Source organism: Rutidosis leptorrhynchoides, chromosome 1, assembly GCF_046630445.1.
Source record: "Rutidosis leptorrhynchoides isolate AG116_Rl617_1_P2 chromosome 1, CSIRO_AGI_Rlap_v1, whole genome shotgun sequence".
Taxonomy (NCBI): Eukaryota; Viridiplantae; Streptophyta; class Magnoliopsida; order Asterales; family Asteraceae; genus Rutidosis; species Rutidosis leptorrhynchoides.
The window spans coordinates 704,858,134-704,876,130 of record NC_092333.1 but is presented as its reverse complement, the minus strand read 5'-3'; the positions used below and the strand labels follow the sequence as shown (position 1 = coordinate 704,876,130).

At 35.9% G+C, this 17,997-nt stretch overlaps 1 protein-coding gene across 1 annotated transcript; it reads right to left on the bottom strand.

Annotated features, from left to right (window-relative positions):
* Positions 1-9,462: 9,462 nt before the first annotated feature.
* On the bottom strand, positions 9,463-17,184 carry LOC139886170 (rho GDP-dissociation inhibitor 1-like). Its single transcript, XM_071869920.1, has 5 exons — positions 16,912-17,184; positions 16,760-16,830; positions 16,364-16,590; positions 11,097-11,221; positions 9,463-9,642 (listed from the first exon to the last, which is right to left on the bottom strand). The coding sequence occupies exons 1-5, from the start codon at positions 17,161-17,163 to the stop codon at positions 9,562-9,564; spliced, it is 756 nt and encodes a 251-aa protein (XP_071726021.1). The 5' UTR covers positions 17,164-17,184; the 3' UTR covers positions 9,463-9,561.
* Positions 17,185-17,997: the final 813 nt, after the last annotated feature.

Below are 17,997 nucleotides of genomic sequence, written 5' to 3'. Positions count from 1 at the left end.
ATCTTGTAAAGTGATCATCCAACCTCAAGAAATCTTTCTTATTTATAGTAATATATCTTTATAATACAAGGTAATACTCATATTCAAACTTTGATTCAATTTATATAACTATAACAATCTTATTTCGAGTGGAAATCTTACTTGAACTTGTTTTCGTGTCATGATTCTGCTTCAAGAACTTTCAAGCCATCCAAGGATCCTTTGAAGCTAGATCCATTTTTCTCTTTTCTAGTAGGTTTATCCACAAAACTTGAGGTAGTAATGATGTTCATAACATCATTCGATTCATACATATAAAGCTATCTTATTCGAAGGTTTAAACTTGTAACCACTAGAACATAGTTTAGTTAATTCTAAACTTGTTCGCAAACAGAAGTTAATCCTTCTAACTTGAATTTTAAAATCAACTAAACACATGTTCTATATCTATATGATATGCTAACTTAATGATTTAAAACCTGAAAACACGAAAAACACCGTAAAACTGGATATACGCCGTCGTAGTAACACCGCGGGCTGTTTTGGGTTAGTTAATTAAAAACTATGATAAACTTTGATTTAAAAGTTGTTCTTCTGGGAAAATGATTTTTCTTATGAACATGAAACTATATCCAAAAATCATGATTAAAAAGTGGAAGTATGTTTTCCAAAATGGTCATCTAGACGTCGTTCTTTCGACTGAAATGACTACCTTTACAAAAACGACTTGTAACCTGTATTTCTGACTATAAACTTATACTTTTTCTGTATAGATTCATAAACTTAAGTTCAATATGAAACCATAGCAATTGGATTCACTCAAAACGGATTTAAAACGAAGAAGTTATGGGTAAAACAAGATTGGATATTTTTACTTGTTGTAGCTACGTGAAAATTGGTAACAAATCTATACAAATCATATCCTAGCTAACTTATATTGTATTATACATGTATTCTAATATATTATGTAATCTTGGGATACCATAGACACGTATGCAAATGTTTTGACATATCATATCGACCCATGTATATATATTATTTGGAACAACTATAGACACTCTATATGCAGTAATGTTGGAGTTAGCTATACAGGGTTGAGGTTGATTCCAAAAATATATATACGTTGAGTTGTGATCTAGCCTGAGATGTGTATACACTGGGTCGTGGATTGATTCAAGATAATATATATATCAATTTATTTTTGTACATCTAACTATAGACAACTAGTTGTAGGTTACTAACGAGGACAACTGACTGAAAATATTTAAAATATTAAAACGTATTAAAAAATGTTGTAAATATATTTTGAACATACTTTGATATATATGTACATATTTGTTATAGGTTCGTGAATCGACCAGTGGTCAAGTCTTACTTCCCGACGAAGTAAAAATCTGTGAAAGTGAGTTATAGTTCCACTTTTAAAATCTAATATTTTGGGATGAGAATACATGCAGTTTTATAAATGTTTTACGAAATAGACACAAGTAAATGAAACTACATTATATGGGTGAATGATCGAAGCCGAATATGCCCCTTTTGCTTGGTAGCCTAAGAATTAGTAAACCGATCTACTAATTGACGCGAATCCTAAAGATAGATCTATTGGGCTTAACAACCCCCATTCAGGTTATGGATGGTTTAGTACTTTGAGATTATTATACAGACGAGAGGTTCTGTTTTAGGGATATTCTATGCATTAAGTTAACGTCGGTTACCAGGTGTTCAACATATGAATGATTTTTATCTCTATGCAGTTTGCGAAATGCCTGATAAGAGATGTGTTATAAAAATGAAATCTTGTGGTCTATTATTATGATTTAATAATATGTAGGTAAAACCTATAACTCACCACCAATTTTGTTGATGTTTTAAGCATGTTTATTCTCAGGTGATTATTAAGAGCTTCCGCTGTTGCATACTAAATTAAGGACAAGATTTGGAGTCCATGCTTGTATAATATTGTTTAAAAACTGCATTCGAAGACTTATGTTGATGTGTAATATTATTGTAAACCATTATGTAATGGTCGTGTGAAAAACACTATATTTTAGATTATCATTATTTGATAATCGTCGTAATATTTTAAAGGTTATGGTTTGCTTTAAAATTTAATGCAGTCTTGGAAAAACGTCTCATATAGAGGTCAAAACCTCGCGACGAAATCAATTAATATGGAACGTTTATAATCAATATGAACGGGACATTTTAGTCTCCCCTACTACGATTTATACTCGGTAGCAAAGGATAATTTTGTGAGTCCCAAGGTGAGCATACTTTGTCTAGAATGCATACTTGTTTCTATTTACCTTTATTACTTGGACCGAAGCTCAACATATCACATGTCGGGTGCTCAACATATCACATGTCGTGTACTCAAAGGGAGGTGTTTTCTCTTGAAGGGTTGAGAAGTGCAGTCTTGTATCACAGACACAGAATGATTTGTACAATGCAACGTCATCGGGTTATAGATTTCAATATCAGAAGTTTAATTTTCCGAGCAATTGCAACAAAAGTCAGAGACAGTGGTGCATCATCATGTATAGTTGTACTTATTTATTTTGGTTATTTTATTTATGTATTGTTGAATAGCAAGGCGAAAAAGGCAACATCAGAAAATCCAAAAAAAAAAAAAAATGCTTTGTTATGTTTATGTTTGTTTATTCCAAGTTGTAAATAACATGATGCATCACATTACTGCAAGAGAATCATGGATCAAGAATTGAACAAAGCTTCGAAGATTCTTACATTATCTAAGTCTGAGACAACAGATATTCCAATCGGAGAATTACTTGGACGATTTAGTTATCTACATCCGAGGGGGATAAATTTATTAGATCATCAGATATAGAGAACTTAAATCATTCAGTTCACATCACTAATTTGGTGGACTTTACATCTTTTGTCTATGGTATGGGATTGTACCTATTGGCCTGGATAGCAGAGAATATCTTCTGGAAGGTATCTTAGCGTTCATCACTCAAATATATATCACTTCCATCCATCAAACATCATACATCATACGATTTTCGTTTAAGTATGGGGTTTATAGCGGCCGGTATGCGTCTTGATAAAGTATGCAATAAATTTGAGACATACAATGTTATCTGAAACAAAAAGTGTAAGTTTAAGGTAGAAGCTCATGGCTGACAGGGTTGCTAGAAACATCGTGAGATGGTTCTGTTCAATCAAATTGAAAGTACATAGATGTGATAAGAGGACAGCGTCAACATGTTGTGCTCAATTGTTCTACCTGAAACATCGTGCGATCTCAAATGAGGACTGACTTTGTGATCAAAATCTGGCATTGAAAAATGTTAAAGTAATTAATATAACGTGATCATCGAAGTCTAGGGTGAAAGTTGGTAAATGTTTATTGATATATTTGAAAGTTGTTCTGTATATGCTTTTCTAAATAAGTTAAGGAATGAATTGTGGAATAACATGTCAACATAGTTCAGTTCTAATCCCTGAATCAAAAGATTGAATCAATTTGTTATGTCAACTCACAAAAATATGTGTTTTACTCTTCTTATTGTGCTTCATGATAAGCAGTATTACTTGCTCTTATGCTGATAATATCATATATCTGTTTATGCTATTGTTTAATGAAACTGATGTTAGAAGTTGAATTATTGCGGACTTAAAAGGTTATAAGTTACTGAATATGTCTGTTATAATATTGCTGATCATGACAGGCTGAATCTTGTACAGTAGTTTGCTTTGGGTGTTTGCATGTGCATTCTTATTTGCATTTATAAGTTAGTTGCATGTGCATCTATGTTTTGTATTTTAAGCTTAACAACTCAGTTCTTGGAAAGGTTTACTGTGAAAAGAATCCTATGTTTTACGTTAATCTTGAAAATAAGTTGTTTAGAGCTTAAAGGAACAGAGCGTGTTTATTTTTATACTGTAGAAATCAGTTCAAGGGGAGTGGATGTGAAAAGAGATATAAAGACTGGGTGAGAAAAGCCTTAAGTTTTAAAATTTTCAAAATTAAGACTGCCGACCGACAGTCTATACCCTCAGCCGAAGGTCTTTGACCACCGACCGATTGTCTAGACCAACGGGCCGAGGGACGAGACCATCGGCCGATGGTCACTGAGAGAGTATAAAAGGACCCAGAGTCAATTGGGTCAGTCACTTGGTGTATTTGGTAAGATTTTTCCATTGATTTACAAGTGTAAGCGATAGGAGTTTTTGGCCGATTGATTTGTGCATCTTTTCACTGTGATCTCAGCGCCGTAATCAAGGTATCTTAACTCGATCTCTTTCGTTAGTTTTGACTAATTTTAGGTTTAAAAAGGTGAATAGTGCTTCTGCTTAATTCGTTGTTATCTAAGTTGTTTTGTTTGAATTATTTGATCTATTCATGTTAAACAGCATTGTCTGATATCTATTCGCTAGTTTTTCAATCAAAATAACTTAAATTTGATGATGAAGGGTATATCAATTGGGGACAGATCTGATGAACTACCCTCAGTCGAAGGTCTCTGACCCTCGACCAATGGTGTCTTACTTTCGGTCGTAGGTCTTCACCCTCGGCCATAGGACCCTAAGTTTGATCAGTTGGTAAATTTTTGTGATGTGTTTAGACCGACTGCCGTAGGTCTATTCCATCGGACCGATGGTCTAGTTCATCGACCGATGGTCACTTATTTGGACCGATGGTGCAGTTTTATATTTAATTTGAGTGAATTTTAGGTCTATGGTATTTTCTGTTATGCCTATCTAATGCTTGTGCTTGTAGTTTGTATTAGAATGTCAGGTGGTTCCTTTGTTGGACAATGGATGTTTAATATCGACCATAAGAGGATTCTAGCTAGTGGACGACCCATTCTAGTGGAACAAAAGGTCATTGAGACTCAACAGACCTATAGTCGTTGGGAACAAATTGGGTGTCAAGCATTCTTGGACATCGGGGATTACTATTGTCCTAAATTATTGTGGGAATTTTATGCCAATGTGGCCTTAGAAGATAGTAAGAAGAAATTTGTCCACTCAGGCTTATTTGACCAACAGTATAAATGGAGCATGGAGGAATTCTCAAACCTGTTGAATGTTCCGTACACTGGTGTTAAAATTCTGTATCCTAGCAAAGATCTAAGAAAGATTCCCAACAAATTCAAACTGTCTGACATTATTGCAAGGATATGCAAGCCAGGGAGAGTAGTTAATGCTGGTAGGGTTGAGATTAGTGATGACGATGTGTCACAACAACATGAGATACACTCGAGAATAATTAAAAGTAATGTGACCTTTAGGAGAGAAGAAGATAATATGTTGTCTGGTACTGAAGCTTTGCTTTTGTATTGCCTACTAGAGGGTATTCAAGTGAATGTGGGTCACTTTCTCATTCATGTGATGAAAGATTTTCTTGAGATGGAAGAACCCTTTCCTTATGCAGCTTTATTGCATAACTTGTTTGAGAAACTTGGTGTGGTTCAATACGTCAAGAAGCTTGTGCCAGAGAATCCCATTGTGGGATAAGTGATTTTAAGTTTATGTTTATGTGTTTGCTTGTGTCATCTTTATGTATCTTCAGCCTGGTATGTAATTTTTTGATGCTAGCCTGTTAGCATCGATACACTACTATATGTCTGTAATAATCTTACTTCGGATATGTAACCATGTAATTGTGATCTTGATCTTCTAGTCTAAATAATGTCATATATTTTGTGATGATCACACTGTGTTTTCTAACGAGACATGAATATTCTATACTAATTTGGATTGTGTTGGCAGTTATTTTCATAATGTCAGGTGTTCAAGCGGATCCAGAAAATGTTGCACATGAATCCGATGCTGAGTCATCAAGGGGTCCATTATCAGTTGATCTTCCAGGGTTGAAAGCTAACAGTGGTTCCAATCTCACTGCATGTTTAAATGAGAAAGGTCCTAATGCTGGTAAATACAAGGGCGTGATTGAGTTTCTAAAACGTTCAAGAGTGTTTGCAGCTATCTCTATGCCGTGTACAACATATTGCTCAAATCAGAGAGAGTTCTGGAAACATGCAAGGATTGAGACTGTAGATGACAGGAAGGTTATTGTAATACTGTTTGTGGTCAGGAGATAAAGATTTCTGAAGATACGATTCGAAACACATTCTTGTTTGAAGATGATGAGAACATGCCAAAGAAGTTGTCAAAGACAAAGATTACTGGATGTGTGTTAAGGTGCAAATATACTGGTGATATTACGAGAGCTACGATTAAGAGAAGTGGATTCACTCCACCGTTTAGATATTTATCGCTTGTTGTGTTAAGGTGTTTAAGTCCATTACAAGGAGGATTTGATGAGTTGAGTGAGATATATCAAGGAATGTTTGCTGCACTAGTATTGAAGGCTGACTTCAATTTCTCAGATGTTATCTTTGATCTGCTGGTGGAGAATGTAAACAGCAAGTTGTTTCTGATTTATCCGAGATTCTTGCAAATTATGATTAACCGCCAAACTGTTGATTTGCCTAGATTGAAGAAGGATGTCATTGAACTAAAACATATAACAGATCTTACTTTCAATAGATTGAATCAAAAGAGGAGTGCTAATGATGGCAAGCTGGTGTGTCATCTTGCGAGAGAAAACTATCAGTGTCCTCCTGGGAAGAAATGGAGAAATGAGACTAGTGTTTCTGATAGAGATCCTGATTTTGAGGTGGCTAATAGCGATGAGGAAGTGGATCAACTGATAAATACTCAGACTGCTGGTGGATCTGGTACTGGTGAGTTAGTTGATGAGACAGGAGATGTTCGTCCTGATGTTGGTATTGATGATGTTTCTAGGGGCTCAAAAAGGAGAATGGTTGAAGATGAGAGTTCTCAAGTTTCAACAAAGCTTAAAATGAAAAAGAGGTTTAGGTTCGTTTATAAAAATACTGGTGGATCGGCTGCTGGTGCTACTTCGGTAACTCCACCTTCACTAGTTCAAGGACAACAACAACCACCACAACAACAAACGCAATCAACTCATCAGTCACCGCCCGTGACTCAACAAGTATCTCAGGAGACTGTTTCTACTCCTACTCCTGATGCTCCTCCTCATGCTAGGACAGAAGGAGGTGTTGGTTCCTCGACTCTTCGTAATTTGAACGATTTGTATGTTCAAGCTATGACAGATAATTTGAGAATGAAAAAGGAAATGGATGAGCAGTTTGAAAAGCTGAAAGAGGAGAATCGTGTTAAGTCTGAGGATGTTATCCGGTTGACTATGCAAGTTGATCTGTTGCAGAAGAAAGTAGGTGATCAGTCGTTGCTACTGACTGATGCTAAGAGAGAGGCTGCACAGGCTAGAGAATTGGCAGCTTCAGCTATTGCAAAGGTGACTGCTTGGGAAGAAAAGTTTGATTTGATTGAGATTACAGAAGATGAGCCGGATAACAGAATGTTGGAGGCTCCCGGTTCTTCTCATGCTACTGCACTGTCAGTAATTCCTCTTAAAATTGATTATAGTTTTAGTGATTTTTTTTCTAAACAGGATGAGATCAAGCATTCTGTTGTTTATGATGACCTAGAAGAGGGAGAGATCCCTCACAACCTCTCTCGAGAAGAGCTGGACGAACTGGTGCGTCTAGAGCAAGAGGAAGCTAAAGCTACTGACGCACAGTCCGACGATTCTCCATTTGAGGATGAATCTTTTGGTCCAGAGATTACTGAGGATCTAAGTGATAGAGATGTTGATGGTCTGGTTGAAGATGTTACTCATGAAGATTTTCCTACATATCGAAATGATAAGAATGAAGATCTTCCTGATTTTGAAGAATTGTTTAAGACTAATGATGAGATTTTGAATAGGATGTGTAAAGAAAAAGAAAGATCTGAAGTTCTGCCTGAAGGTTTCTTGCCTGTTAAATATAATGATAAATCAGTTGAGAAGTTGGAAGCTGATTGGAGAGATATCTTGAGGATTAGGAAGTATTGTGAGAAACCGAAGATTGATTCAAAGTATTTGAAAATGATAAATTTAAGAAAGTGCGAAAGGAAGGATTTTTGCCTGGGCTTACATTGAAGAATTCGACATGTTTGCGGTTAAACGAGAGTTTGGTGTTGATTATTTTAAACATGGACACGAATTCAAGTCATTACCGTACTTTGAGCTAATGCAGTTTGCCAGGTTAAGGATGTTGTATTGTGGTATGAACGATCTATCTTCGTTACTGGTGAAGAAGATTAGAATTGCGTTTAATTCAAAGAATTGGGAAGGTTTTAGGCAACAGTTTCTTAGGATTAGTTACAAAGTTAATCCTCGAACTGGTGAATCTCGAAGAATCGTAAAGTACAAGCGAGCAAAGACTATGAAGAAGGTACCGTTGAGGAAATTGCCGCAAAATTGGAGTCAGAGATTCAGATGGTGGTTTTATGATGATCGTTCAGAAGAAGCGGTGATTGTGCTCGATAAGGTGAATGAGAATGATATTGAATGCATTCGTGTATTGGATCCGATTTGGCTGCGAAACTGTACCGAGGTTGATATTTTCACGTTATATTATAATCGTATGCTTTATCGACGCGAGAACAAGGTGCAGGCTGAACAGTATGTGAAAGTAGCTAAGCTGTGCTACTTGAACAACATGGTGATCGATCCGTACGAATGAATTGGTTGACGACTGAAGATTTTTGATATAGAACTAGGTCTTAGGGGGAGTTTGTTGGTGCATAATCCCAAGTTCTTTATTGTGATATGTTCTATTTGTATTGTCTTTGATACTTCAGTCGTGTAAGGACATTGTCATTAATACATTGTGTTTGGTTTGATTAAAGTAATGACATAAAATGGTTCGAGCTGTTTGGTTGGCAGCTCAGACCATCGACCGATGGTAGAAACCATCGGTCGAGGGACGAACACCACCGGCCGTAGGTCAGGGACCACCGGCCGATGGTCACTGTAATGACATATAAATAGGGAAGTCGGGTTACATTGTTAGGTTACACACCCTACACCCTCTTGCCGTCGGTTTTCGCTGTTCGTCCTAGACCATATCCCAACCGAATACAATCATTAAGGCGTCGATTATATCAACATATTGTTGGTTAGATTGATCCCAAAGTGAAATACGTATTCGATTCATCTTAGTTTAGTGTTTTCCGCCTCTAATCTAGGTATAACGTTTGATCTAAGATCCAAGTACGTCTACAATTGGAATCAATGGCTAATAAGCCCATATGTATTCGATGATCATGGCTAGAGGCCGGTGAAGATACATGCTGCCCGTGTTCTCCTGTTTTCGGTGTATATGAATATAATGGTTCTTGCTAGTGTAGTTTGTATCTATTCCATGTTTATGCATGTGCTCCATGCACCTCCTGTAACTCTTATTTTCTATATTAATATAGTGTTTTGCTTTAAAAAAAAAAAAAAAAAAAAAAAAAAAAAAAAAAAAAAAAAAAAAACTTTGGGAAATATAATTATCAAATATCAGATAGGGAGGTATCAAAGATCAATATGACAATACAATGCAATGTATAATTCACATATCAGATAGGGAGGTATCAAACATCACCAAACTCGAGTACATTCTTACTATCATAATTTCAACGTTGGATCATCACCTTATATAGTAGCTTAACACATTAATAAAAAGTTCTCTATTCTATGGTGGCCCAATCTTTCCGGATATCAAACGTATAGTTGATCTCCAAGTAACATTTGTTATCATCATCAACAAACTGAAAATAGCAAAAAAGAAAATAAACAATCATATATATTGAAACAGAAAGTGTACTTCTGGATATATTCTACATGCTAATAAACAATAATGATATTGTTTGCGTGCTATGTCGAACAATATCATTAGCCCCTCAACCCATGAGTAAACAAAATGATGGCTTCTTTAAAAATTTTAAATATAAAGATGGACATGTGTCATGTACACGACCACAAGTATTAAGACTACTTTTAATCAAGACGTGCTTTCTATCGAAACTGAACTATCACGTTAATGTAAACTAAACCTTAGCTGAAGAAAGATTAATTGAATCCGCAACATCCATATCCATATGCTAATTAAAACTCGCTGTATTATTCTTGAATTTAATTAAAGATACAAGTGTTAATTGTACATGTATAAACATTTACAGTGAAACACGAACATTTTTCATCGTTAACACACAAATACCAGTCAACCATTGGTACAAGTCTTTGACTAAGGCGTAGTATTTAATTTTACATATCTAGTGATTTTTGAGTGGGGTTACACGACTTCAGGGTTCGATCCACCCAGATTCAACCTGGTCACCCAGTCCCGACGATCAAAAATTTTTTAAGGAATTTTTTTTTATGTAATTCAATGAAAAGAGTGTTGGGTCATGGGGTTATGAGATAACTATAAGATATTTGTTTATAAGCAGCCAATTAGCTCAGTTAATTAAAATTTACTCTTTAAACTCATGGTCGCTAGATCGAGGCGTTCGTGCGTCATGCATTTTTTGTAATTAACATTCACCAAAACCATAACATGTCTCTTTATCTTAACGAGACGATCGCCGTTAATAGACTGAATCACCAGATGGGAAAAAAACAATTGTGAAAATCGAATCGCCAGAGGATTCTAGAACAAAGGGTGATGGAATGGATAGGGTGAAGGATCGGGGTTGGTAGATTAGGTGATAAATATCTAAGAAGTGAAAAGACGAAAATACTTCTGATAGTATAAAAATCTGGTGAACATTAAATGTTTAACTTCTAATGATATACTTATAATTAATTGGAGTAATACTTTAGTTATTAATAATGAAACATTGTTAAGGTTAGTCGTTTTAATCAATTATGTTATTTATTATAATTTTCTAACGTTTTAATTGATGTTTTGTACAATTTTTTATAACTCAAATACTTTTAACAAATTTTTGCCTCTAAGTCAAAAATATTCCTGAATCCGCCACTATAACTTCATAATTTTATATGGGGTTTTCCGCCAATGAAAGGCAGAAAGCTTTGAGAGAGTTTGGAGGGCGGAGCCGTTTGGACCCCTCATTATATGATTTTTTTTTTCGTGGATGATAAATATATAAATATTGCATATAATTTGTGAGGCATTAAGTGCATATATTATGAACAGAAAACGATTTAAACTGTTTTCCCATACTAGTGTCGATATCATGTATGGAACGACATTTATTACCTTTGTTCTTGCAGAGTAGGAGCCTCTTGCAAAGTAACCAGATGGGGTTGTCTCCTCAGGCATATCATAAGTGTACACTTCTTGTTGAGGACTAAATGTACCAAGCATCCGTTTTGTATTATCCACTACAATAAAATAACATTATCATTATCATTCAATATTGAATAACCAGAAAAAATAATCAAGCTAGTGTTAAATGTACTTTTGTTCTATGACAAATCTTATGATTTAATAAGGATTTGATAGGTAAATAATCAGTTGTGTCACAGCTTCTATAAATTATAAAAACAATAATCAAACAATCATTTTAAAACGCAATGCCCAACAATTTTCAAGATTTGATTGTTGGAAACTAAACTTGATTTGGGCTATTTGTTTTGGATATGGGCTTGCAAGTATACAAATATTTTGGATCAAGATTATAGCCCATTATGTAGAAACTTCTTGTAATATGTAGTAGTGAAAGTGTGTAGAATGTGTGTAGAATAATCTTGTAAAATATCTAAGTCTAGAATTATCATGAGAATACTTAGAAAATATCTAGATATTAGATGATGAAGTATTCTAGACTAGTCCATGGTGTAGTATAAATAGATGGATTCACCTCTCATTTGTAATTAAGCAAAATCAAGCAAATCAAGTAATAAACAAAGCCTTCAAGATCAATCAAACATCTAAATCATCAATCCTCTCTTCCACAAATAATATACACATAACCTCCTATTTTCAACAAATTGGTATCAAGAGCTTGGTTCGACAAGATGATGGCCAACAATGTCATCACATTTCCTCGCCTCACAAAGGATAATTATGATCGATGGAGCATCCAAATGAAGACCTTCCTAGGTGGACAAGACTTATGGGAGATTGTGGAGGAAGGCTATGAGGAACCTGCAGAAAAAGGTCCTCTCGGCAAGGAGAAAAAATTAATGAAGACGAACGATCAAAAGGCTCTTTCCATCATCCAACAAAGTGTAGATGATGGAGCTTTTGAGAAAATTGCAAGTGCAACCACCGCCAAGAAAGCATGGGAGATCTTGGAGAATTCTCACAAGGGAGTTGAAAAGGTGAAAAAGGTTCGATTACAAACACTACGAGGTGTGTTCGAATCTTTAAATAAGAAAGACTCAGAATCAATTTCTGATTATTTTACAAGAGTCTTGGCGGTTGTCAATCAATTAAAGAGGAATGGTGAAACTCTAAGTGATGTAAGAGTCATTGAGAAGATTCTTAGATCATTAGATTCAAAATTCGACTATATAGTCGTAGCCATCGAAGAATCTAAAGATCTAGAATCAATGACTATCGATGAACTCATGGGTTCACTACAAGCCCATGAAGAGAGGTTCAATAAGAAAAATAAGGAGCCTTTGGAGCAAGCTTTACAAGCAAAACTCTCTTTCAAGGAAGAGAGCAGTGAAAAGACTCATCAAATGAGTTAACGAGGTCGTGGTCAAGTACGTGGCCGAGGACGAGGACAAGGATATATCAAACGTGGAGGTTATAGTTCTTACAGAAATGACGAAAGAAGTCAAAATTTTCACCCGACAAGAGGTCGCAGGAGATGCTACACAAGTAGAAGGCCAAGGTATGACAATTCTCAAACCAAATGCTATAATTGTCATAAATTTGGCCACTATGCTTCGGAATGCGAGAAGTCAAACAATTACGTGCAAGAAAGAGCAAATTTAATGCAAGAAGATACCGAAGCAGTGAAAAACACTTTGTTACTAGCATGCAAAGGTGAAGATAACGGAGAATCAAATTTGTGGTATCTCGACACGGGTGCAAGCAACCATATGTGCGGTGACAAAAACATGTTTGTGGAGTTAGACGTGTAATTAGTGGAAATATCACCTTCGGAGATTCCTCTAAAGTCCCGGTTAAAGGCAAAGGTAAGATTCTCATCCGCTTGAAAAATGGAAGGCATCAATTTATCTCTAACGTGTATTATGTGCCCAATATGAAGACGAATATACTGAGTATTGGACAACTCTTAGAGAAAGGCTATGATATTCACATGATAAATCGTACCTTTTCTTTAAGAGACCAAAAAGGGGGTTTGATTGCTAAGGTGCCAATGTCAATGAATAGGATGTTCATGCTAAATATTTAACATGACATTCCAAGATATTTAAAAGTATGTTTCAAAGATAATTCTTGGCTTTGGCACATGAGATACGGGCACTTAAATTTTGGAGGCTTAAAATTATTATCAAGTAAAGGAATGGTGAAGGATTTACCTCCAATTAATCATCCGGATCAAATATGTGAGGGATGCCTTCTAGGAAAGCACTTCTGAAACAGTTTTCTAATAGAAGCTTCTAGTAGAGCGAAGAAACCTCTAGAACTTATTCACACGGATGTGTGTGGACCCATAAGCCCACCGTCTTTTGGTAAAAATAGATATTTTCTTCTATTCATTGATGATTTTAGTCAAAAGACATGGGTCTATTTTCTAAAAGAGAAGTCGGAAGCTTTTAGAATGTTCAAGAAGTTTAAAGCATTTGTGGAGAATCAAAGTGGTCTCACCATAAAGGCGATGAGATCCGATCGTGGAGGAGAGTTCACATCCAAGGAATTCAAGGAATTTTGCGACAACAATGGGTTACGACGTCCTCTAACTCTTCCGTATTCACCTCAACAAAATGGTGTTGCGGAAAGAAAAAATAGGACCATTCTTGATATGGCTCGGAGTATGTTAAAGAGCAAAAGGATGCCTAAGGAGTTTTGGGCTGAGGCAGTGGACTGTGCGATCTATCTAGCAAATCGTTCGCTCACTAGAAGCGTCAAGAACAAAACGCCCATTGAAGCTTGGAGTGGAAGGAAGCCCGGCATCTCACACCTTCGAGTGTTCGGAAGTGTGGCATATGCTCATGTGCCAGATCAGAAAAGGACGAAGCTCGATGATAAAAGCGAGAAACTCATATTCGTGGGCTATGACTCAAGTTCGAAGGGTTACAAGTTATACAATCCCAAGACCGGTAAAGTAATCTCAAGTCGAAATGTGGTGTTCGACGAAGAAGCAACATGAGATTGGAATATTCCCGAAGAGGAGAACTACGATTTTCTCCCATATCCGTTCGAGAGTACTATAAGGAATGAAGAATATCTAGAGGTTCAAGAAACATCTAGTACACCATCTCCGCACTCTCCACGTACTCCAACCACTACACCTAATGAAGTGACACCAACATCAGGAGGAGAATCAAGTAGGCTACAACATCACACAAGGAGCATTGAGGAGTTATACGAGGTAACCCAGCCTATGGAGGATCTATCATTATTCTGCCTTCTTGCCGATTGTGAGCCAATAAGTTATGAAGACGCAACAAAAAGCCAAAAGTGGAAACGTGCTATGGACGAAGAGATTCAATCAATCGAGAAGAATAATACGTGGGATCTTGCCACACTACCAAAGGGACATAAGGCTATTGGTGTAAAATGGGTGTACAAGGCCAAGAAGAATTTCAAAGGTGAAGTTGAAAGATATAAGGCAAGGTTGGTGGCGAAGGGATATAGTCAACGAGCCGGCATAGACTATGACGAGGTATTTGCTCCCATCGCTCGTCTAGAAACTATAAGATTAATAATCTCACTTGCAGCTCAGCATAATTGGAAGATTTATCAAATGGATGTCAAATCCGCGTTCCTTAATGGCCACTTAGAAGAAGAAGTCTATATAGAACAACCTTTGGGATACATCGTGAAAGGCCAAGAGAATAAGGTGCTGAAATTGAAAAGGGCCTTATATTGGTTGAAGCAAGCGCCTCGAGCATGGAATAACAGAATAGACAAGTATTTCCAACAGAATGGCTTTACAAAATGCCCACATGAGCATGCTCTCTATACCAAAGTAAGCAAGGAAGGAGATGTTACGATTGTGTGCCTATATGTGGATGATTTGATACTCATTTGTAGTAATCCTAAAATGTTCGAGGAGTTCAAGAAAGCAATGGTTCGGGAGTTCGAGATGACCGACATTGGACTTATGGCTTACTATCTTGGGATCGAGGTGAAACAAAAGAAAGAAGCAATATTTATATCCCAAGAAGGTTATGCGAAGGAGGTGCTGAAGAAGTTTAAGATGAATAACTGCAAGTCAATGAACACACCGGTGGATTGCAATCTCAAATTGTCAAAAGATGATGAAGGATACTTGGTGGACCCAACACAATATAAGAGTTTAGTTGGAAGTCTGAGGTACCTAACCTGCACGAGGCCAGATATTCTCTACGGAGTTGGACTAGTAAGTCGATACATGGAAGCACCTACAATAAATCACTTGAAGGCGGCCAAGAGGATACTTCGCTACATCAAAGGTACGATTGACTATGGCCTATTTTATTCGCCTTCTGATCACTTCAAGCTAGTTGGATATAGTGATAGTGATTGGGCTGGAGACATAGATGATCGTAAGAGTACGAGTGGTTTCGTATTCTATATGGGAGATACGGCGTTCACATGGAGCTCGAAGAAGCAACCGATTGTGACTCTGTCAACGTGTGAAGCCGAGTTTGTAGCAGCAACATCATGCACCTGTCATGCAATATGGCTCAGGAAGTTACTAAATGAGCTTAAGTTTTTCCAAAAGGAAGCTGCGGAGATATATGTGGATAACAAGTCTGCGATTGCTCTAGCAAAGAATCCAGTCTTCCATGATCGAAGCAAGCACATCGATACGAAATACCATTACATCAGGGAGTGTGTAACAAATAAAGATGTGCAGATAAAGTACACGAAGTCATTCGACCAAGTTGCTGATATTTTCACAAAGCCTCTAAAACACGAGACTTTTCAGAGATTACGGAATATGCTCGGAGTGAAGAAATCAAGTTTAAGGGGGGCTGTTGGAAACTAAACTTGATTTGGGCTATTTGTTTTGGATATGGGCTTGCAAGTATACAAATATTTTGGATCAAGATTATAGCCCATTATGTAGAAACTTCTTGTAATATGTAGTAGTGAAAGTGTGTAGAATGTGTGTAGAATAATCTTGTAAAATATCTAAGTCTAGAATTATCATGAGAATACTTAGGAAATATCTAGATATTAGATGATGAAGTATTCTAGACTAGTCCATGGTGTAGTATAAATAGATGGATTCACCTCTCATTTGTAATTAAACAAAATCAAGCAAATCAAATAATAAATAAAGCCTTCAAGATCAATCAAACATTTAAATCATCAATCCTCTCTTCCACAAATAATATACACATAACCTCATATTTCCAACATTGATACTAAATTGAGCTATACAAACTTACCCTTAACACCAGTTTTCCAAACATTGTTGGTGTACTTTAAACCTGCAACAATGTTGTGTCTGACTTGAAACGAGAACCTGAGGCTGTAACGACAACCTTCTTTCAACGTAAACCATAAGCCTTTCGGTTTTCCATCTTCGGGTATTGCAAGAACAATGTCTGATCGTCTAGGCGACACAATCGAAAGGCTGAGAATTTTCACTTCTGGCTCTAGTAATTCTATAAATTAAATGAACAAATATTTAACAAAGCCATTTCTAAAGATAAATATTGTGTTAAATTAACTCAAGAAAGCAAATTTTACATTACATTCAAGTCTCAACATCATAAATATATAAGCATTTCCAAATTGAAAAAACAAATAAAGAAATCAATTATGCAATTTGAATTATAAAAGTACCTCCAACATCATTAATATCAACATTTCCAAGTAATTGTTCTTTCCATTTTCTTAAGCTTTCATCATCCTACAAACAATAAAAATTGACATTAAGTGAATATGAGATTTCAAATTAAAAAGGTGGGAAATTTAGAATGATTTGTAACACCTTATCTTTTTCAAGTTGTTCCTTTAGGGTGCACTGAGGACCCAATTCAATTTTATTATCCTCTGCATCTTCTTCACCTTCAACTTCATCTTCAGTTTCATACAGTGATGATTCACTCCCACTTTTTTTTATACTTTTCTTTTCTTCACAATTTTCTTCAATTTCTATTTCCTTTTTATTATTTTCTTTATCTATATTATCTTCAAGAATCATGTTACTGGAACTAGAAACAGCTTCAACTGCCAAAGACATCAACTCTACAAATGTTTATGAACTGACCCACCTAGTAATTGAGAAAATAAATGTCAATAGGAAGGTAGAAAAAGAAAAAAGTTGTAGACTTTAAAAACACCCAAATGGGAAAAATAAAAAATGTTTGTTTTCTTGGGGAAATGAAAAATCTTGAATGACGGTTACGTAACGGAAGAAAAATACATACAATACAACACTATGCGAAAAAAGAGCGGAAAAATCAAGATAAAGAAAAGGCCCACCTAATAAAGATGGTGGGTATATGGGATTTGGTTTAATATTTAAATTCTTTCAAAGATTATGGACGAAAATTTTGAAACTGTTTCTAGAGGATGGATATGAAACATAAAATCCTTTTGTGGTTATTTAATGAAAAAAAAAAAAAACAGGGGCTCATGTGAGAAAACGATATGGTAATGGAAGTAATAAATTCGATCAATTAATTCATAGAAATCAAGTAGTACATTGATAACCATCGAACTATTGATTAAGTGGTAAAAAATCTCAGGTTGGTTCTAGTTGGTTCTGGCATGTATCATTAAAAAAATAGGTGTAGGTTCAAATCCTGAGGAGGGAGTTTTCTCCACTGGTTGTGCCTCTGGTTTCCTTCGTTCTGTGCGGGCCAAACAGTTAACCTAAAGCATTTCGTGTACGCTTTGCGCGATGGATGCGAGGAGTTTTTTCCTAACGAGTGTGTGAGTGGTAAATGAGAGGATTTAATGTCAAAATTGCCGTTTAAAAAAAAAAGTAGTACATTGATATGTTTCAATTTAATAAATTTACCTAAAATGTTGTTAATATGTCAAATACAATAGAATGTATTCTTTTTCTCAC

What these genes read in the sequence shown, in the direction of transcription:
- LOC139886170 (XM_071869920.1), bottom strand. Translation starts at nt 17,163, where the DNA reads ATGTCTTTGGCAGTTGAAGCTGTTTCTAGTTCCAGTAACATGATTCTT. An exon ending in AACAACTTGAAAAAGATAAG is followed by an intron (nt 16,831 to 16,911) that starts GTGTTACAAATC and finishes TATTGTTTGTAG; the next exon opens with GATGATGAAAGCTTAAGAAA. An exon ending in ATTAATGATGTTGGAGGTAC is followed by an intron (nt 16,591 to 16,759) that starts TTTTATAATTCA and finishes TTTGTTCATTTA; the next exon opens with ATTTATAGAATTACTAGAGC.